This window comes from Anser cygnoides, chromosome 8 (genome assembly GCF_040182565.1).
Source record: "Anser cygnoides isolate HZ-2024a breed goose chromosome 8, Taihu_goose_T2T_genome, whole genome shotgun sequence".
Taxonomy (NCBI): Eukaryota; Metazoa; Chordata; class Aves; order Anseriformes; family Anatidae; genus Anser; species Anser cygnoides.
The window spans coordinates 9,634,164-9,651,542 of NC_089880.1; the positions used below are offsets into that span (position 1 = coordinate 9,634,164).

The 17,379-nt window shown below is 44.0% G+C and overlaps 1 protein-coding gene across 2 annotated transcripts in view; it reads left to right on the top strand.

The window, feature by feature from the left end:
- The window catches only part of ATF6 (activating transcription factor 6), a 78,590-nt gene that overhangs the window by 55,976 nt on the left and 5,235 nt on the right, over window positions 1-17,379 (top strand). For both annotated transcript variants that reach the window (XM_048080263.2, XM_048080264.2), the window contains exon 15: window positions 4,596-4,680. In XM_048080263.2, the coding sequence (XP_047936220.1) occupies window positions 4,596-4,680 (85 nt within the window). The remainder of the gene's footprint in view (window positions 1-4,595; window positions 4,681-17,379) is intronic.

Genomic DNA, 17,379 nt, shown 5'->3' on the forward strand with positions numbered 1-17,379 from the left:
GGATGAGGCTTTCCTTTGCCAGTTGACTGTGGGGTTAAAGATACATGAGGCTCCAAAGCTTAATCCCTGTTAGAGCCTTGACAACATTGATCATACGTAAGAAGCCTTAAAATCTCTATTGCAGTTCCATGTGTTGTTGAGTCCAGAAGCAGATCAGCAGACACTGAAATAGCCAAAAAAGCAAAAAGATTCAGTGAGGATATTCATTTTATAGGGGTACCTAATTTCTTAATGTTTGCAACTCTGGTTAATTATATCCTAATTATATAGTGCCCTCAATGCTTTGTGGTTGCAAGGACTTAATAAATGTGATTGTTATCAGAAGTTTAACAAATAACTTCAGATTTTACCCCCAGGAAAAAAATGTGTTTCTGTATCCCAACTTAATAAATTAAGGTAATGCATTTATGGCTGGATTTTTATTATCCATATCTATATTTATCTGTACATCTCATCTGGCTTCAATATCACCAAACTGTAGAGATGATCAAAAGCAAAATGAGAATGCTGAAGCTTGGGGCTCGCTTGAAATATTGTCTTTCCAGGCCGATATTTTTCCAGTCATTATGCCAGCACTTTCAGGTCTGCATCGTCTATTTAAATTGTCATCTCATCTAAGTGCAAATCTTGGCCCAAGCCAAAGCCATCTGTTGTTGGGTAATAGCTGTGATTTATTTTGCCTCTGGTTGATGTTCATGCTCATGGGCCAGATGCTGACTTGTAGGATTTGCTTTTATTCATTTTCAGTTTTATGCCATGTGTTAATATCACAAACGGTGTTTTAATTTCAGATATTTTTGTCTAGTGTTTAAAATTAGGGATGAGTAAGAGCGTCACATTCCCCTGAATGCACGTGGGATGGCATATGGGATGCAATTCAGCATACTTCGGAATAAGATAGGACAGGACAAAATGTTTTACATGTTAGAAATGCATTTGCACTATGTTTCTAAATGTCTGATTTATTTCTAATCACTTTACACTCATTTATGTTGCATACAAATAATTAGGTATTACTTTCAATAAAACTTGTAGACTATTTGAAGTCTTCTGGACTCAGGAAAATGTTGTAGGTAACCAAACTGTAGGCAAAGTATTTATGATATTCTGCATCGTACCTTGCAAGTTAGGACTGACTGTCAGAGGGACAGTCCCGCGTATTAAAGATGATAGGGAGCTGGATCAATTTCCTTAACTCCAGGTTAAAAAAGAACTAAAAACCTGTCCAGCTCTTTGTAGTAGAGATGGGCTGTATTCAACTTCCAGACAATCTGTGCATTTTGGACTTTAGCTCCCGCTAGTAGCTTGGACTTAGCACTGATGGGGTTTTTCTGTGTGTGTCTTCTCCAAAGTTGGTGTTGAAACACTGAGAAGTTGCACAGCAACTCCAAAGCGTGTTTGGATGCACAAACGTGAGTGGAAATGACTTCATTGTCTCGCTGTCTGCTAGGGGAGCAGAAGTCGTTCCCATACTGTTCAAACCGTACCAGTAAAAGAGTGGTGTAGCAGGTGAGTTGGTACATGAACGTACCGCTGTGCTGTGTAGTTTCAGGAGGCGTTTCAGAATCTGGAAGCTAAGGGGAAATAGCTCAGGTGTGGGCCACTCAGCTGAGCCAGCTGCATGACCCTGGGTACGAAATGGGGATAGACTCGGGGTACGAAATGGGGTGACCTTGTTCCCCCCGACTGCCACCACAGGATCGTACCAGCCCTGCAAAAGGGGCTTGAGCCCATTCAGTTGACTGATCAGCAAAAACCAGCTTGGTCATCTGGTCATTTTGTTTCAAGAACTATGAGGAAGGAGAGCAGATAGTGGTTATCTGCTGGGTTTCTTCTTTGCAGCTTTCGAAAAATAATTCACAGAAGTGTAAAATTAGTTGAGATTAAATCTATTCCTGGTATTAAAAACATGGATTCTAGCTGCCGCAGAACTAAGAAAGCTGAATTTTACACCTTATTTTCAGTGCAATGTTCTGAGTAAAGTATCATTTTCTAGCAGATGTGGCCATCACAACTGGTAAGTTGTTTGGCACCACACCAAAGGCTTTTTTCCATTATATTTATAGCTACTCTTCTGGTGGTCATAGGTTTGTTAGGTTGTCCCTTAGCCTTTTCAGTGCAAGAAGGCAGAAGCCCAGTTCCCTCTGCCTCCCCATGCAGATACGTGGACTCTGGACCTCTGACCAGCTTGGTAGCCTCTGCTGGATTATCTCAATTTTTCTACCTATGCTTTCAAACTGCTGCTTTGCACTGGAAGATATTTTAAAAGGTCTGCCAAGAAGGTAATGATGTAGGAGGAAAATCAGGAATTCTCCTTATTTTGTTGCTATCTAGTAATTTGGTAACTTTGTCATGACATTGTTGTTTATTTCTGTAGAGTGACTCTGATTGTAAAGTCTGCGTGTTACTTCTTAATAGATTTTACACATACAGTAAATGAAGGTGCCATTAGAAACAAAAGTAAGTTGTGTCAATTAATTTACTGATTTTGAGGTAAGTTAGCAGAAAATAGTAGTAACTTCTAATAATTTCTCTGTACAGTACTTGTTTTTTGCCAGGTAATATTTTGGACTCTCAGAAGCATTGAAAAAAAATAAAAAAGACAAGGCTGACCATTTTTAAGCAGTGTTAAAAATAGTCCTCAAATCATGGCTTTGTTACAAACTGCACTTCTAATGGGCATCTGACCTTCAGGCTGTTCCCTTAAGACGTGGGCCCCATCGAATTTCAGAGCAGTTTTTCAGTGAAAAAACTTAAGTTGGTTGAAAAAAAGTTCGTTGTCTCACTGAATGTTGTGTTAATCTCAGTGGTTCAGGAATGAAATGGGAATTACACATGTAGCCTGAGAATTGTGCTGGAGTGGCTTTATAATTTTGGTACCAAGATGGTTTTAATTATATTCATTTATTGAAGTCGTTTTTTTTTTCTTGTTGTCAGTCTTTTTTTTTTGTGGGGAAAAGCAGTGATATTTCTGCAATATCTACAGAATATCTTGATATATTTAACACCTAACTTTGTGTGTAACTCAGTACCCTGAATCTTAGACATAACAATTGAGTGATTAGATACTAAAATGGGAAAAATGGTTCTCCTGAAATTAAGAAATTAACAGCTGTGTCCTGAAGGAAGTATAATTCAGTCTACCAAAACCTTGTCCAGAAGCATAAGGCGTTTGTGTGCCTGTTCTTAGCCTTACCCAGGGAGCTGAAGAGCTGCTTGTAAGGTTTCTGAGTGCCAGTTTCATAAAATACCACGGGAGTTTTACAATTGGGAAAGCACGAAATAAGATAAAAGTACCAAACTTCCGTCTGCTTTTTACCTATGTGAGATAGATGCCTGGATCTTGAGAAGTGAAAGGCAGATGTTCAGGTCTGTTTTTCTGGCAGTTGCAAAAACTTCTTAAGGAGTTTGTCTCCGTGTGTTTGACATGGTGGCACCTGCTGGCTTGGTTCTTCTCAGTGACACGGGGTGAATTTGGAGCTGTTGGGACTGAGAGGGACAAACACATGGGAAAATAAACCCTTGAATTCATTCTTTGGAGCCTGGGAAAGATACTTTGCAACTGGCAGAGTTGTTTCACTTAGAGCCTGAGTTAGGAATTTAAACTGAATTTGTCGACTATATCAACGCAGTCTTTTGCACTTAATTACCAGGAGAGAGCAAACGTACTTCCCTCACAATGCCCGCTGCATGTTGAGAGGAGGTGGTGAAGCAACCTTCTGTCAGAGCAGCTAATCTTTGAAAAGCTTGGGAAGCTTCCCTTTCATACAGTGGTCTTCCTTTGATCAGCATAGTCCAACAACATGGGAGATGCCTGCACCAACGCTTTATGCTCTGTTAGTTCTGTCAATAAGGTATGAACCCTCTTTTCCCAGATGACGAGCTGAGTGATGTGAGTTCAGCAACAGTTAGCAAGAAAAACTGAGGAAAGGCTGCATTTTTCCTGGCAGGTCAGGTCCACATCTGGAGCTTCTGCAGACGCAGCTTCTGCTGCTAAAAACCCGGGATAGTTTGAACCCTTTTGTCCTACAGCAGCGCCTAGCCACCTCCCAGCTGAAATAAACTTCCAAAGCATAGCTTTGCCATCAGACTTCCTTGGTGGGTTTTGTCAGCAGAGCTCGTATTTCACACCCCATCACAGCCCTAACTGATACAGCCCTGCTGCAAGAGGCATGTGGCATGAGCTTGCCATAGATATAGCAAGACGATATTTATATAGAAAGCAGACAGCACTGCCAGTAAAGGCTCCAGTTCAGCAAAGCCCTTAACCACATGTTTAAATATCATTGAAGTCGAGTTCAATTACTTTAATCATATACATAAGTACTCTGTTGAACTAGGGCCTAATAGTAGTTTCCATCTCTTTCCACATGATCAAGGCCTTTTCATATTCTGCTGCATGCGATAGGGATTTCTTTTTGGTTGCACAGCATGAGCAACTGCTGTGACTTTTGGAAGACTCTCTCAACAATTTGAAATTGCTAAGCTGTCATAAATACTTCTATGTGGAATGCCTGTAACACAGAATGGAAAGGAATTTTCCCAGCTCTATGCTTCCAGGGTAGATTTAACACATCTTTTCCCCCGTTTTTCAGGACCACCTGTTATTGCCAGCCACCACACATAACAAGACCAGAAGACCAAAGATGTCTATAGTGTTGCCAGCTGTAAACATCAATGGTAAGTGCAAAACATGAAAGAGATTGATAGGAGAATAATTTCAAAGAGATGCCTGACTTGTGTATGGAAGCCAAGCTTAGACTAAGCGGACATTGTTACAGCTTTGAAAAAGAAGTCAAACTGGTAGTTGACAAAGTTCCTCCTGGAAAAGGGGTACTAGCACATCATTTGTGCCTGGCATCCCAGACTGTCACAAGAGGCCTCGTGCCTTGTCCAGCAGTCTGCAGTCTCTCTCCGTAGCTCCTTCAGGACTCTGTGGTAATGCCATCCAGTCCTGGTGATGTATACGTTGCTGATTCCAGTTACCTGAATATGATCTAGCTTCTCTAACTTGGTGGCTACAAAGGTTGCATTGGGTATGGAGACTGTCCTGCGCAGAAAACAGAGAAAACAGCTTTGTACTAAAGGCACAAGCTTGTTAGTGAAAAGAAATGTTCTTGACCTCCATTTTAGTCCCATGTGAGAGATATGACTTGAACTGTGCAAATATGTTATTAATTCATGCGATGAGGAACTGCCAAGTTAAGACAGCATCACTGTCACACTGTCACAGTCATCAAATGCATCAAGAACCTTGTGACAGTACAAACTTTGCTTACTATCTATACACTGTAATGCCTTTTTAATACATGCTTTACAGTACAAGTGAATCATAAACCCAAATGTTTTTGTTAAATTCAGGCATGCCAAAAACATTGTCCGATGACATAAATTTCCATAAACAAACAAACACATCAGTTCGGGCTTGCAACATCTTATAATTATTGTTTTCCCATGCACTACAGTGTGGTAAGTCTAGAGTGATAATATATAACCAGCTATCTTAGGGAAATTTTTATTAGATGTATCAGAATTATTTTTGGCATTTATCAGTCTGAAACTCCCTTTTCATGTCTGTTACAAAAATCCTTTTCTGGCTGAGCTGAATTATCACAAGCAAATGTGAACTTTATCACTTGGAGAATAAACCCTATTTCTAATTTACAAAGTATTTATTCTTAAAATGTTATTGAGTCTTAAGTGAGATAGCTGTTCAGTTATTGGAGTAAATATAATTTGGAAAATACACATCAGAATCCAGTGATAAATCTTACCCTTTATTAAGAATGAAACATTGTGAAATTATAGTTACTGGAGTTCTTTGGGATTTTTCTTCAGAACATCAGTAAAATCCAGGAAATAAAAAATGTCCTGGGACTTGGTAGAGGTGTTGAAATGGATCAGACACGAGGAGAGCAATTGCGTAAACAACGGCATCAAGCACTGCTTCCTCTGTGACACTCAGCCAGGTGTTAGGAAAAAAATTACAGGATACATAAGAGGCAGTGGGTACCTTGGCATAATGTTTAATTTGATAATTAGTAGATTACTGATAGGAGACTATTCCCTAAAAAGTTCTGCCTGGGGACGAACCCATTTCTCTCCTTTGAGAACATTGCTCCTCCACCCTATCCTGCCTCTGCAGGGACTGAGCATGTCCTGAAGAGGCATCTGGAAGTTCGCTGACAGCAAAGCTTTTCTCCAAGCTGTCTGCTCTGCTTTTAGGCCCACCTTAATTCTTTGTCCACCTGCGGAGAATTGGCTGCTGGAAAAGGCTGGGTCTCCCTGCGCGGAACTGTCAAAACTTTCAGTGAAAGAACTGCCTTTTCTCATGCCTCAGACAGGTCTTTGTGGAAGAAGGGAAATCTTTTTCACTGCCACTGGCAGACGAGGTGAAGGGAGTACAAGTGAAATGGCCTTTGCTTTGAATCTTTTTCAGAACTACTTCACTCGCTTTCTTCGACAGGATCTTAATTTTATCTGAGTGCTAAAGTTTACCCATGACACTTTACAAACATGAAACAGCTTTACAGTTCATTAGAGGACGTTTTGAACAACTTGGACAGTGTTTTACCAGCAGGACTGTCATCCTTTTCTGATTGTGCTTTGATCTCTTGAGTGCCCTCTGAGCTCTGCTGGAGACTCTTTAGCTCAGTTGAGCAGTTCCCACCAGCAGCAGTGGGGAGCGAACAAGTGCGGGCAAAGACCAGGAAATGAAACGAGTTGTCAGTCACTGTCTTGTGTGACTCGACATGGAGGTTAGTGACATAGTTCTGCAAGGTTTGTTTGATTCTTTACACCCATGTACAAAACAGAATTTGGTTTGTAGTTCGAAAAGTTTTTCATAATTCTTGGGGGGAAAACTTGATATAAGTCCAGCAGTACTGGTGCTTTTCAGCCGATGGCAAATCTCGAAAGAAAACTTTGTAGTAGACATGTGTGTGCACGCGGTCAATACAATGGAAGTTGTAGTTGGAATATTTAAGAGAATATTGTAAAAAGCAATAACAGTAAGTTATTCATTTTCAAGGCAAAAACTTGATAAAAACTATTCTGAATTTTATGTTGTAAAAAGTAAAAATGGCCGTTACCTTTTAAGTACGCCCTGCGTGCTCCATCTCTTGATCAGCCTGAGTTGCCCAATGCCTCTCTGCGAGCATGAACAGCCAGCGAAGTCTCTACGGAGGGCTTCTGTGCAGGTGCCTGAAAGTGTGTTGACTCTGGAATATGTTTAAGTATTAAGGTGTTGCTTTTTTTTTTTTTTTTAAAATAGACAACAACTATGTTGGTACATGTTTATCCCTGCCCTCTTACCGGTTGGTTTCTCCCCACCCAGTTCCAACCTCCTTTCCACGCTCACCAGGCCACTCCTGCAATTCGCAGCCAGTGCTTGCTATCAGCTTCTGCCTTTCTGCCTCCCCAGATGCTCTCATTGTCCTTTACCCTTGTCCCACTTCCCTGCTGGCTGCTGTCACTCGGTCCAACTCTCCCCTCGGCCCCTGCAGCCAGCTGAGCCCGCTTTTTGACCTCCCTCTGCCCAACTACGAAGCCCCAGCATTTCTGGACACAACGAGTAGTCAAAATAAAAATCTTTCTGATGGGATCTAAGTAAGCCAGGCTTGATAAGCCTGAAGGGAAAAAAAGCAGAGTTGTGTAGCCCTAGTCCCACTGTACGTGGTTCTGGGAGTACCACTGGTATGACTTTGCTGAGAAGTTATTCCAAGAAGAAATATCTTGCAGTTTCTCATGGGAATGAAAGCCAACTGCAATTTACAGTTAAACTTCAGCTTTTGTTTTTAAGCAAGTCATGTTTGTTATGCTGGATTGCGGCTATTATTTTAGAAATCTAACTATGCACTTGAGACCAGTTAAGTCTCCAGTAGATTTCATTCCTAAATTTGCTTTTATTGTAATTCAGAGTCGTGTTGGCTCATTACACCAGTTCCAAATTGACATATAGGCGGTGCCTTGCTTGAAGTTTAAATGAAAACATTTGCCATTAGTCTTGTATTTACTTAACTGCTGCAAAAAATGCAGTGGGTTATAACATCGGTCTTTGGATCAAAATAATCTATGGAGAACAGCACAGCTAAGCCACTCTTCCGACCCCAAGCACGGGCCTTTTGTCTCTGCAGGACGTCCGCAGCTCTGCAGCGCAGCGCACGCTACCAGTAGTCCTCTCCATGCAGCGTGCAAAAGAGAGAACATGCGTACAGCCACTCCTTGTAGGAGATAGCAGTCAAAGTTCAGCTGAAGAAGACACTTGCATTAATGTATTTTTCCCCAGGCAAATGCCGATGTTGCAGATGTTGGAAGAAGCGTAGCTAGTGCCTTGGACATTCTGCCAGTTACAAATACAAGTGTTCTTAGTGCCAGCATCAGACCCTTTACCATGTGGAAACCAACCAGCTGAGTACTAAACTGCAGATTTCCCGTTCATTTCATGGAAGGGCTAATGTACGGTCTTCACATCGTGAAGATTTGGGATCCTTAGTGGTCTGGAGGTGAAGGGCTGCCCATCTTCTTACTAGAACCCCCTGGATATCCTGTACTATGTCAACATGTCCTTTGGCATTAGTCTCTCCCCTTTCCCTTGCTCCCAATACATAAGTGTAGAAGTTGGGGCCAGCGGTTGTTTACATGGAAGCTGATTCGTGTGGATCAGTTCAGCTGCTAGTACATGGAATAAGTTACAGGAGTTGGTTACTGAGTCCTGAGTATCCATCGATCCAAGAGAGAGCTGCTGTGAGGAGAGCATTAACAGCAAGGCTGTTGAAAAAAGGGGAGTTTATCAGTTGCCTAGCAATAAGCAAGTACACGTCCAGCCAGCAGACAAGTCTAAAGTTCCTCACCTTATTTTCTGAGAACTGACAGCCATGAACAGAGAGTTCTGAATTTTCTGCAGATATTCTGGATAGGTCCTTGGTCTGATGTCACACAATGGGACTTGTCTTCAGCCTGCCTTTGTTATACTTGTTTGTGTGCCTGATCTTCTGTAATTTATCTGTTCCTGGATGGAGTTATCCTAAGAGTTGCTTCTTGTGATGAAGCACAACAGCCAAAGAGGCTCTCAGAGGTAAAAATCTACCGAGTGGAATGGAGTGTTTTGCAAAGTCCATATGCTCAGTTGCGTTGGCCAGCTTCTGATTGCAGCTATTTCCCTCGGCCTTCCTTTCCAGCATTTCTCACCCTACTGATGTAACAGACTTCAAAAGTGCTCTGAAATAATACACGTTTCAATTAAAATGGCTAATAACAAATATAGTGGTAAGGTTTTTTGATCAAAACCAGAGGGATTTCTGCCATCAAGTAGCACGGATATTTGCACGCAGCTACGAAGGACGTTCTTTCAACTGACAGCCATGTGCAAAAGCCCTTGCAGATGTCCAAGGCTGGTAGCAAACTCTGTGAAAAATCCATAAGGCAAACAGAACCCACACAGGCTGAGAAGGAAGATAAAAAACAAAATCTATTTGGGAAATGACAATGTTCTATAAGTTCTCATGTCTCGGGGTTAAAAAAATAGTCTCCAACTTCCTCTGCCTTCAGGGTCAAGCAAACAAAAGATGTCATTTCCGTCTTGCAGAAGAAGCAGAATTCCCAGTCATTGAGCAAAGAAGGTCTAAAACAATACATTTACGAGCGGCTGACTTTCCTTTGCTGCTTAACAGTTTAGGTAGCCTTCTATCTCTAGGTGTTGTCAGTTCCTTCTTCGTGCTTAGAAGCCAGATCTTAATCCCTGTAGCTCCCTCTCATGGCTGCTCTGCTTGGCCCCAGACTGGGAAGCATCTCTGGGCTGCACAAGCGTGATCTGCAGAGATCTTTCCCTTGCTTTTTCTGCTATGATTTGACAGAAAGCACTGAGAAATCAGCATAGCCTTATAAGTTACAGTGTATGAGAAGAGGGTCTGGAAGTTGCGTAGGTAGGATTACAACCTGTCTGTAAGATGAAGGTAGGGTGACTGCTAACGTCTTTTCAGAAGGTCACTGAGAATCCTATAAAGCAGCAAGGCTTCTCAATCAGGATATAGAAAAGTATATCTCAGCATGTCTCCATGCTGTAAGTCTACAGGCCATTTTCAAAATTTGTACATTTGAGGAGCACGAGTAGTTTGGTGAGGCCAGACCGGGACAAATCCAAGCCAAAGCTCGCTCTTGGCTAGGACTCTCTGCAGCAGCTGATTTTTGTGCCTGGACTGAGACGTGGAGAGTCTGCTGTCCTGGTGTGCAGTCAGACAAGCAGCGTGTTGAGTTACTGTGGTTCTGCTGTAATAACGATGGTTTGCTAGTGTCACAGATGTGCTTCACCCCTTGAGCTCATCTAAAATTCTGCTCCAGAGGTCAGGGCTGAAAGCTTGGCAGAACAGGCTTTGTCAAGGAATTTTAACCACAGGTTTTAGTCACATTGTAAGATGTTGCTGGTCTCACTTCTTTTCTCTTTTCAAAGTGATGTAAAATTTCTGTTTACCAGAGCAGAATAACCTCCCTCATCTTTCCTGTTTCCATGAACATCAAAATTGATCATTGCCTAGATTCAACTTGAAACACAAGTTTTTGATAAGTTTCGTTCTTTGAGAGATTTTGCACTTCCCACCACTTTTCTGCTAATATACGTTGTCCTTGACAGGAAGGAGAAGATTAAATTAGTCAAAGAAGTATGACAGAAATCATTCAAATATTCTGCATGCAAAAGAAAAGGAATCCGTGTCATTTGAGTTCATGTTTAGTTAGTTAGACAGGAAACGATCAAGAAATGAAATCATGAAGGCTTATTCCCCTGTGACTTTTCATAACGGTCTGTTTACCTAAATTGCTAAATAAGTAACCTATTTTTAAGTATTCAAAAGAACAGGAAGATGATTTCAGAGGATCTTCAGTGTCTTTTTGCCCCTCCGTTAACAGGAAAATCTCTTGGGTTTTGTGTGATATAGCTGGCCAAGCCCCAGTGTGACTGGTCTTCCCTGGACAGGCAGGATAAATGCTACAGATGGCATTTTCTTGGGAACATGTTGTCCAAGAAGTGGAAGAGAATGAGTCACAAATTAATTGGACTTCAGATTTAGTATTTCAAGTGCCAGTGTAGAGTTACTACACCAGATTGTTTTTCCATATAAAAGACATGCTATATAAAATTCACAGTGTAGAAGAAAAAAGGAACCCATGACATGAGCTGCCAGTACGGAACTGCAGAAGGAGCCAGGTTCAGTTTGGAGCTGTGTGTGCGCGTCTCGCTGCAGAGAGCCTATCTCCTAGGTATCTGTTAAACCTGGATGCTGATACTGCCGCGTAGGTACGCTCTCCCACCAAGCTGTACAGCGAGCACCGTGCCGAGAGCTGTGCTGCAAAGCAAAAAGGAGATTTTAATCCTGATCTGTGAGATTGCACTCTCCATCTCAGCTGTTTTGAACTGTGTTTGTGCGGCACGTCGTAATTCTAGCCTTGAGTCCAGCTGATCTGCCTTAATACATTTTCAAATGTTGTAAATTTAAGATTACATAATTCCTCTTAGTGTTAATTTAGAGGTGGCAAATACAGTTTTATGTTTGTGATACGTAGGCCAGCCCTGATTACTGGTAGCTCTTTATTTCTGCCGTGATCTGAAACATAATTATACATAATGAGCTCACCCTGTAAAAACATAAAGAGCTGAAACAGAGCTGGTAGATGAGGTTCACATTTATGAGCTCTGTCTTGAGAACATCACTGGAGTAAACCTAGAGATTAGTAAAAACACAGCAGTCCAAGACAGTCTTTTTCTGTGTTTTGATTGCAGTCTCTAAGGAGACTGCAGCCAGCTGGGCCAGCAGGACTCTGCCTTCTTCTCTTATCCCAGTCCCAGTCTTCGCGCTGCAGCTTGCCTCGGCCACTTTGTACGGTCACCATACCTCTAGTGCTTCCCGTTGTGCTCCTGGCTGTCCTCCTGGTGTGAGCCAACGTCAGTGGTGCTGCAGGAAAGCGTTTGAAAAATATGTCCTGGGCACCTGAAGGAGATTTGCAATTTCAGTCACCCACCAGTGCCTTCCTTGTACATCCTCTGCCTCCATCCTGTCTCTTGTAGCCCCAGGTGAGGCAGTGGTGGCATCTCCCTGTACAGCACAAATACGTTCTGGGTGAATGCGGATGGAGAAATCGTTGCCAATCTGAGCTGCCCCTCTCCAAGAAAAGGAGGCATCTCTGTTTCTGAGCCAGCACTTGTATCTTAAAGCTGGAAATCTCCTGCTGATGTAGCTGGAAGGCAGAAGTCTTTGAAACCGACTTAGCATTTTTATTAGTGTGCCGCATTCGGAGAGGCACTCTGCAGCATGTGTGCAGTTTTTATTTATTTTTAATTAGCTGGCAAATCTATTGTATCAGGGAAGTTCACATGGAGGAAAGTGCTTGCCCCATGCAGACAGAAGCTTCAAGGAGGTGGTATTAAAAATACGCTTCTACAAGCAAGGGCTGATCACAGTATCTAAATAAATGAGGTAATTTTATGTATCCAAGTGAGACAGGTGGAAAATTCAGCTCACTATCTGGATAACATCCAACCTGTAAAGGCATTTGAACTGTAAGTGCGTACAGGCTCTCACCAGCCTTCACTCTTAAATCAGTTAGACACTTTAGCACTAGGGTACAAATGATACTGGGTGACAGAAAAGGTCCGTGTCAGTGAAAAAGTGATGGCTGCCTCCTGAAAAAAAATGAAGTCGACTAATTAAGTTAATTTTATCAGTAAGTGCCTACAAATTGAAATGACGAAGTACATACTACAGTACAACTTCAGAGGTTAAGGGCTACATAAGAATGGGAAAACATTAAAAGAAAAACAATAGGGTAAAATGCTGGCGAGTGGTCTGGAGAATGATTAAAGATAGTGCAAAAGGACCTTTAAAAGGACCCTAGAAAGTCCATCAGGCTTAAATAATACATTAAAGTAGATTCTTAGAAGTAAGAAGAGCTCTCTTAAACAATAGACACTGCAACCAAACAAGGGAATTAGGAAAAGAACACAATTTCTGGCAGACTTAGTATCAAGCCATAAGAATTCAAGCCAAAAATGATACTGAGGAACAACTTGCTTAAGGCATAAAAAAAGAATAAAAACATCTTTTCAGAGGAAGCCTGCCAGGGAATCTGTAGTGCCTGTAGAGGACCAAGGTGTAAAAGAGCACTTAAAGTTGAAGGAAACCTCGAAGCATTCTTGTGTTGGTGTTAACAGCTAAGGATATATAAACATGAGAATGGCGAGTGACAAATGGCATCAGGAACTGTAAAAAATCAAGGCTCACATTAGCACGAGTTGGCTGAATCTGTGAGAGCTGAGCATGCATGGATGCCTTGCGTAGGCTGGGAAGGGAGAGCAGAGCTCCTGCAGAGGCAAGCCGTGCCTTGCTGCTCCGCTGGGGGCCTCGGGGGCAGCGATTTCGAGGATAAGGCGGCCTCCTCAGCGCAATAACAGGTTTGGTTTTTCAGAAAGCTTGTGAAATGGTAGTTCTTCAGACACTCTTAAAAGAAAGTGAGGTTTTGTGAGGGAAGAGGAAGGCTGGCTTGTAGGTTAGTATCTCCCTAAAAGCTGTAGGTGAAAGGTAGGAGTAGATGGCCAGGCTTCGTGTGCAGGGGGGCGCCGACAGCCGGGGCTCACTGCAGCGCATCTCCTCACAGAGGGTGGAAGGTCTCAGAAGAGAGTGGAACTCGTTTCAGCAGGTGAAACTTGGTGTGAAAAAAATGGAAAAAAAAAAAAAAGTGGGAAGAATATTCCTGACCAAACCTACAGTGCTAGGTTCTGCCCGAGCTGTTACTGCACGCAGGAGTCACTGGGGACCATTCCCTGAAGCTCCAGCTTAGCCAAGGAAGAAGAGCAGTGTGATTTATCACTGTTGGATTTGAAAGAGATGGCTGAGGGAAGGGCTGTAACAGAACCTGAGGAACCATGAACGCTGTGGGTCAGGTGGCTAGGAAGCAGCAATTTTCTCTTTATTCTACCCCCAGAAGTTTGTACTTGCCTTGACTTGGAGATGTGCCCGTGCCTCTCGGACCCATCCTGCTGCGCTCAGAGGGAGCAGCCCCCTGCTTGCTGCCCTCCGACAAGCCTCCCAGCCCTTGTTCTTGAACAAAGCCTCTGGAGGAATTCCTTTTTAGGCTACTCTCCTGTGTACAGCTATTTGTCTTGTGAGTGGGTATGTCTGGTTTTGCAGACTGTGCAGGGAGCTTGTTTACACTTTGTGCCTCCCGAGCAGCCGTGGGATGGTTCTGCCTAGCGGAGTTGCTCTCTCTCCAGCCTCTTTCCTTTCTTTTGCTCCCAAAAGAGCTTTCTGTGCAGCAAAACTGCTCTGTGCCTTGCCTTTGTTTTCTTCTTTTTTTTCTTTCTTTTTTCACCCCCTTCTTTGCAGTTAACATTGCCTAAGCTGGCTGGGTTTCAGATATGGCCATCCTGCCAACAAGAAGGATGCCCACAGCCAGTGCTGTCACCAGCGTCTCACTATTGCCACGAAATACTCTACCTGAGGGAGCTTTAAATGCTGTGCCTGCGAGGATCAACACCGCTGATTCTGATCTTCTCTTCTTGGGAGGCCCTCGGCTCCCTCTCCAAACCAACCACAGCAAGCCCAGTAGACCCAAACCGAGCCCTCTCCTCTGGCCATGCCCAGCATCCTCTTGCAGAGGCGGCAGTGGTGGTGCAGCATGAAAGATGTGAAGGGGAGGTAGGAGACCAGCTGGGAGGGGGGCCGTGGGAAGACCGGCAAAGCAGAAACACCCAGGATCTCACCTAACCCACGTCAGTGTCTGGGGGCAGCTGGGTCCACAGAGATAAGACTATTGCAACTGGTTTGCTTGGAAATAGTTGGAGGCAGAAAGTTGATTTAAAAAAAAAAAAAGTTACTTGGGTCACAATATAACTTTCTCCTTTGCCTCAAGTAATCCCATGTAACAAGCAAATCTGTAAATATTTTAGAAACCCTGCTGCGTTGTTGCAATGAGTGTATTTTTAGTCTTAGTAGCTTTTACAGCAACACTGCTTCATTTATATACTTATTTGGTAGTGTATACCAACGCTTCAGACGGAAACATTGTCCAGATGTGGCGGACAGTCGGAGCTGCTCAATGGAGATGAGATGGAAGGTCGCAGCAGTGACGGGGCAGAGAAAGCCCCCTGAATTTTGCTTGTTTGGGGACAGCTGCAGCGCTTCAGCAGCCCAGCCCCAGAGCTGCTCGCAGCTGGTGCCCTTCTCTTCTATGAGGCTTGTGCTTTCTGAGCTCTGTGCTGCCCTAAACATAGTCTCTGTTTTGGGCTGGGACAGGTTGCAGTATAAATTGTTTTGGTAGTTTGGTGCTAAATCATTCTTTAAACCAAACTTCATCGTTGTCAGCTTTGCACAGCTAGCACAAAGCAACCACCAACACCTCTGATGGCTCTGTGAAAGCTGTCTAGGTTCCTGCTGGTGTGATAGATGGAACTGCTGAAGGGGCTGGAGGTGTAAATTAACACTGACATGGACTCTGTGGGGAATCTGATGTGGCAAAGCGAACTCTCTTGTTAGAAGGAAATGTGGAAAATATAAAGGGTGGGAGTATGTGTTCAGCAAAGGTGCTTTTAAAGGAGTTGGTGGTTGTGTGATATCTTATGGAGAGAGATTTCTATGGCATTTGACATCAAATAAACTAATTCTGTGGATCCTGGAGCTGATTGAAAAGTTCTACTAAAGGGAGAAGGAGGACTTTGTTTTCTTGCTCTTTCTCATATATGCCTTTTGAAAATCTCGTGCTCCAAAGGTTAAGAGAAACTTCCACCTTCTTCAGAAATTGGTAACAGTAGCTATCACCCTCGGCTTTGTTTGCTGAACATTTTTGGTTTGGACTGCTGACTTCATCTTTCATCAGCTGGAACTTGCAACGTGTTTGTTTGTAAGAGGAACCGCTGTGAACCCTGGAGAGCAGCGCTGGGGAATCGGCGTTGTGTTCCCCAGACCGAGCTCACACACTGGGAATCTGGTACAGCCCAGGACAGCACGCCTCTCTGAGAAGGTGCAGTCAGGGAACTGCAGTGCTTGGCACAATTACCTTGCTAGTATTTTGAAACAGCCTGCATGAAGCACGGCCTTAGAGCTGTTAACAATTAATAACCAGCACAGCCTTTTGGCCTGCAAAGGAGAGCGTCTTAAGCCCATCTGGGAGTTTTGTTCTGACGCTGTGTAGTGTGAAAAGCTGTATGTTCTGAACTTTAAAGAGGAGCAATAAATCTATTTATAAACCCAGACACCTCCACAGGACATCCGTTCCCTTTTCACTTATGTAATCCCACAAAACATCACTCGTAGGTAACGCAAGAGCCGTTAGAAGTGGCTCAGTGTGTGCGCTGCTCCGGGCTGGCAAGCAGCCCCTGGGGGCACACATGGGCAGTGCTGGCCTTCCAGCCTTCAGACAGGTCGGTCCTACCACCACGGACCCCTCCACCAGCACCCAGCTCCCTGCAGAAGGTTTGGTGGGTGCCACTGCGACTGCTGAGACCAACGTCAGGGCCTCTCTAGAAAAGCCACCTCACACACAGCTGGGGTCTCTGGGGCGCTGCTGCTGCTGCCCTGAGCCAGGAGGGAAGCCCGAGGCTGCAGAAAGCTGCAGTAAGGGCTTTGCCTGGATTTTGTTGAGGATCTTCTTTATTCAAGGTCTTTTAGACCAATCTCCTTGCATCTTCTTACGTCTGTGGAAAATCAGGCTCTCCTAGGAGAAAGACAACAGCTCATACCCAGCTCAGGGCCTTCCTCCCAACGTGCCTGCCTCGTCTCCCACTAGGATCTCATTTCCTGGCACCACCGACGTTATCCCTCCTTGTCCCCGGGGACAAAGCCTGGTTTGTAGCAGCCCCAGCCCTCTCCCACCCAGCCGCCTGTGAGGAGAGCGGGCCGCTCTCGGCTCGGCTCCCTGCGGCAACTCTTGCGGTCACGGCAGGGCTCGACAGAGCTCTGTTGTATTCACGTGTCCGCAGAACAGCTGCTGCTGCAGTCACCATCCTCAGAGAGTGCCTGTTTTTAGAAGCTGTGATGCAGGAATCACCAGGCAAAACCGTTCGCCTTTTCTGTGCGTGAGAAGCACGGAAAGGCAGGGCCGGCGGGGCCGCGGCTGCGAGTGCCTGCGCTGAGCGGGGTCAGGCGTGCCTGGTCCTGTGTGCGGGGCGGTCAGCCAGCCTCTTCCTAAAAACTGCCGCTCGTGGAAATTGTCTGCTCTCCTGAGGTACGCTTGTCCAGGGTTTCTATTTCATTATTGTTAGAAACCTGGTCAAGGGTAAGGCTGTTTTTCTTGAGATCGAGCTGATTATTTCTAGGCCTGTTGTACTGCTGGCTTGTGCACAGCGATCCTCTGCAGCCCTCCAACTTCTTCTGCAGTGCTTCTGCCCGGCCCCAT